This window comes from Carlito syrichta, unplaced genomic scaffold (genome assembly GCF_000164805.1).
Source record: "Carlito syrichta isolate Samal-C Ts95f unplaced genomic scaffold, Tarsius_syrichta-2.0.1 Scaffold304715, whole genome shotgun sequence".
NCBI lineage: Eukaryota > Metazoa > Chordata > Mammalia > Primates > Tarsiidae > Carlito > Carlito syrichta.
This window is the reverse complement of record NW_007248811.1, coordinates 1-5,000: the sequence shown is the minus strand read 5'-3', so window position 1 is coordinate 5,000 and position 5,000 is coordinate 1. Positions and strand designations below refer to the sequence as shown.

General features: G+C 43.3%; 1 protein-coding gene across 1 annotated transcript in view; it reads left to right on the top strand.

Moving 5' to 3' along the window:
- The window catches only part of CTPS2 (CTP synthase 2), a gene marked incomplete at its 3' end in the record, with an annotated part of 88,830 nt that extends 86,374 nt beyond the window's left edge, over positions 1 to 2,456 (top strand). Inside the window, exon 16 of the mRNA XM_021713756.1 lies at positions 2,401 to 2,456. Coding sequence (XP_021569431.1) covers positions 2,401 to 2,456 — 56 coding nt within the window. The remainder of the gene's footprint in view (positions 1 to 2,400) is intronic.
- Positions 2,457 to 5,000: the final 2,544 nt, after the last annotated feature.

The following is a 5,000-nucleotide window of genomic DNA, read 5'->3' as shown; positions in this document are numbered from 1 at the left end:
ATCTTCTTAAAGTTATGTCTAGCTCTTTTAACTTACTGATACTTTCATGTTCTCCAACAGTATATTATTATACTTTATTTGATATTTTTTCTTTTTAATTTTTATTAACCAATAGTTTTAATATGCAGACTGGGGCTGGGCATAGTGGCTCACGCCTGTCATTCCAGCACTTTGGGAGGTCAAGGCGGGAGGATTGCTTGAACCCAGGAATTCTAGACTAGCCTGAGCAACATAGCAAGATCTTGTCTCTACAAAAAAAAAAATTAAAAAATTAACCAGGTGTGGTAGCACATGCCTGTAGTCCCAGCTACTCTGGAGGCTGAGGCAGAAGGATCACTAGAGTCCAGGAAATCGAAGCTGCATTGAGCCGTGATCATGCCAATGCACTTCAGCCTGGGCGACAGAGTGAAACCCTGACTCAAACAAAACAAAATAAAAACAAACAACATAGGCTGTTCTGAATGACCCTCTCTCAGTGGTATGTCTCTCAAAGGAGCACCCTGCCCCCACTATTCCCCTTTTTTTCTAAAACACATACCTTAAATATTCACTATCATTTATGTCATCGTCAGGAAGCTCAGTCTATATGAACAGAATTGCAAATAGGAGTTCAGTTGTGATCATTGATCCTACAGAGTCATATGAGATTTGTTTTTGCTTGGTTCAAGTCAAAAGTTCAAACGAGACACAGCCTTGGTAGAAACAGCCTGTTCTCGCCTCGTGATGTCTTTGAGTCTGATAATCCCCTGCCTTTTACACTGAGCACAGCTCCCAATTCCGTTGGAGTTTGAGAAGTGGCATGATCACAGCTCACCACTGATATCTTCTGGTCCCTTGCTGTTTGCCTGGGATCTGCATTTTGAGGGCTGGTGCTGTGGGGATAGTCTCTGGCCTGTTCAGACTGCTCCAGTGCTGGAACGCTTTTGGTCCTTGGGCTATCCTACTTCTCAAGTGCCCCAGCAAGGTGTTCTTGAGAGGTGTTTGGTGATGAATCTGACTCCTATTAACCTGATGCTACCATCACTGGGCAGCTCACTGATTGCCATGCCCATTGCCAAATGGGTCGTGCTCAGGATGGGCATGTTTAAGCAGCTACACAGATTATTCTCAGCCATATATTCCTGGTTAAGAACCATTGGTATAGATGTGCTGTCACTTAACCCACCAGTCTTCTCTTCCCTCCCTCCCTCCCTCCCTCCTTCCTTCCTTCCTTCCTTCCTTCCTTCCTTTCTTCTTCTCGCTCTCTTTCTCTTTCTTCCTCCCTCCCTCCCTCTTTCTTTCTTTGCCTGCCTTCGTTCCTTCCTTCCTCAGGGTCTCACTCTGTCACCCAGGCTGGAGTGCAGTGGCATGATCACAGCTCACCACAGCCTTGATCTCCTGGGCTCAGGTGATCCTTCCACCTCAGCCTCCCAAGTAGCTGGGACTACAGGTGTGTGCCACCACACCTGGCTAATTTTTAAAATTATTTTTGTACAGACAAGGTCTCACTATGATGCCCATGCTGGTCTTGAGCTCTTGGGCTCAAGTGATCCTCCTGCCTTGGCTTCCCAAAGTGCTGAGATTACAGGTGTGAGCCACCACCCCTGCTCCCCCCTTAATATGGAGTGCTTCACAAATTTGTGCACCATACTTGTGCAGGAGCCATACTTATCTTTTCTGTCTTGTTCCAATTTTAGTATCTATGCTTCTGAAGCAAGACCAGTCTTCTAGTCTTGATGCTCAGTTTGTTTCCAATTGTTTGCTGTTAAATAATGCAACAGTGCACATCTATGTGGCTAAGTCTTTGTTCTTATTTCTACTTTCTGGGATAAATTCTTAGAAGTCAAAATATAGGGTCAGAAGAGTAGGTACCTTGTTAAGGTGAGGCTATAGGTACGCTTTGAATGTGGCCAGTACCATGAGAAAACATAAAGGTGGCTGGCAGAATGAAGAAAGCATTGGGCTAGGTGTGAGGAGGTCTGGACTCAAGAATAGGCTGTGCTGCCCAGCAGGGCGAGGCTTTGGGCAAATTCCTTCCCTGCCTTCAGTTTTGTTTTCTTCCTTTGTAAATGAGTCTCATTATGAATCTCTGTGTGAAGTGATTGTGTGGACATAACCGTCTCAGCCTTGTAGGCAGGTGTATATAAGGAAGGCAGAGCTGCTGGATCTCATGGTGAACTTTTATGACAACGAACCTCCCTTTGTGCCATGGTGGTGGCTTACTTGAGAATTGCTTCAGGGTTTTAAAGAGACTGTTGCCATCCTCTACTAGAAGAAAGTAAAATCTAGGTTACTACCAGGAGTCTAGTTCATTTCTGGCCTCTTATAGACACAGATCCAAGAGGCTTCCTCCACACATGTGCCATGGATGTGCTTCTAAAGCTGCTTACTCCAGTATTAATCTCTCTTGTATCTTTACAGAGAAACTCTATGGAGATGTTCCTTTTATAGAAGAAAGACACAGACATCGGTATGAGGTATGACTTTTCTGCTGAATTACTGTGGAATATGGGTGTGGAACCCAGTAACCCTCTAGAAAAGGTGTCCAGTCTGGTGGTATCTGTAGGACTTAGAGAGAGTGTGCCAGATTTCCCACAGTTTTCCACTCCTAGAGGAGGCAGACAGGGCTGGTGAGACTCTGCTCTTCTTGACCTTCCAAAGGCAAGAATCTTAACGTATCTGCACATGGGCATATCAGCATTTTGAGTTACTCTACCTGCTGTCACCTAGACCAAGACTTCCTCTTTATTTTGCCAGGTTTGGGGAAAAGGGGACTTGAATCTTCTGAGAAGTCAAGTGCCTCTCAAGATAGAGATGCCTCCCTGAGTATGACAAGGTGGATTCTAGGTTTGCGAACCTCTTTGGAAGTTTGTAATGAGCTTGAGGTTTAGTGTCTCATGATTAAGAGGAGTTAATTGTTGAGATTGCCACATGAGAAGCATAGGTTTCCAGAAATGCAGATCGTCTATACCAGGATTAATTAGCGCATCAATCATGATGCTTTTGGCAGTGAAGAAAAGAAATCCCTGCTTGTTATCACTCAAACCAGACTAAACAATAAGGGAATTTGTTATCTCAGGTACCAGGTAGTCCAGAGGCTGGACAGGTTTCAGGCATGTTACACTCAGGGCTCCTGTTGTTTCTACAACTCTTGGCCCTACCCTTTTCTGTGTGTCTCCTTTGCCCTCTGATGGTCTCCCTCATAGTTGTAAGGTGGCCATCAGCAACAACGGGAGTGCCGTGCATCTCTCCCATATGAGTTAGTAACCATTGCCAGGGCAGTGCTGAACATCAGTGGGCTTAAACCTGGATTCTTGCAACATTCATCTGCCAGGAGAGATGGGCTTATTGTGTTTGACTTAGACCAATTAGGACTAATTTGTGGAATGGGACAGATGGAGTACCATGGGCTATGTTGGGGTGCAGTGGATACCAGAACAAACCTAGGAGTCTGTTTTGAAAGAGGGCCCATTGAACCAATGCTGGGTAGGCAATGAATAGTGTCACTATGACCAAGGAACATTGCCAAGTGTAGGCCATTTTGGGGCTTATTTCTATTGGTAACTGGCCCAACTGATGGGCTAAAAACTATTGGACTGCTTTGCCTAAGTGGTGATGAGAAGATATGAGAACTGCTGTGCATACTACAGTGTCTCTATTCACTCATTCATGCTTATTTTGCATTTAGTAAGCACTGGAGATAGAAGAGTGAAAGACAGACATGTCCTCTCTCTTATTGGGGAGATTACATTCTAATTGGAGAGGACAAAAAATATGATATAGTAATTGCGGATTAAATCATGTGTTGGATAACAGACTTGTGTCTAGACTATATAAAGAACTCTTACACCTCAATAATAAGTAATGGCAAAGGATCTGAATAGATATTTCTCCAAAGAAGGTATACAAATGGCGAATAAGCACATGAAAAGATCAGCAACATCCTTAGTTACCAGGGAAATGCAAATCAAACCATGAAGAGATACCACTTCACACACACTAAGATGCCTATGATCAAAAGACAGGCAATAACCAGTGCTGGTGAGACTGTGGAATAACTGAAACCTTTGTGCATTGCTAGTGGGAATGCAATATGGTACAACAACTTTGGAAAACCAATTGGAAGTTCCTCAAAAGGTTAAACATAGAGTTACCACATAACCCAGCAATGCCACTGCAAGTATGCCCCCAAGAGAAATGAAAATATCTGTTCACACAAAAATTTGTGCATGAATTATCATACCAGCATTATTCGTAATAGCCAAAAAAGTAGAGACAATTTAAATGTCTACCAGCTGGTGAATGGATAAGCAAAGTGTGCTATAGTCATGCAATGGAATATTATTTAGCCAGAGAAGGGAATGAAGTAGTGATACATGTGACAACATGGGTAAACCTTGAAAAAATTATACAAAGTGAAAAAAGTCAGTCATGGAAAACCACATGTTGTTTGATTCCATTAATAGGAAATGACTAGAATAAGCAAATCCATAGAGGCAAAATGTAGATTAGTGGTTGTCAGGGACTGGGATGGGGATGATGGGCACTGGGAAGATGATGGTTAGAGGGTACAGGGTTTATTTTGGAATTGATTGTGCTGATAGTTGCAACCTCTGTGAATATACCCAAAAAACCATTGAATTGTACACTTTATTTAATTTTAATTTTTTTTTTTTGAGTTGGAGTCTCACTCTGTCACCCAGGGTGGAGGACAGTGGCATACTCCCAGCTACCATAGCCTCGACCTGCTGGGCTCAGGTGATCCTTCCACCTTAGCCTTCCAAGTTGGAACTACAGGCGTGTACCACCACGCCCAGCTAATTTTTTGAAATTTATTGTAGAGATGAGGTCTCACCGAGTTGCTCAGGCTGGTATTGAACCTGTGGGCTTAGGCAATTCTCTCACCTCAGCCTCCCGAAGTGCTGGGATTATAGGCGTGAGCCACCGCACCCAGCTGAATTGTATACTTTAAATGGGTAAATTGTATTGTATATAAATTGTATCTCAATAAAGCTGTTACA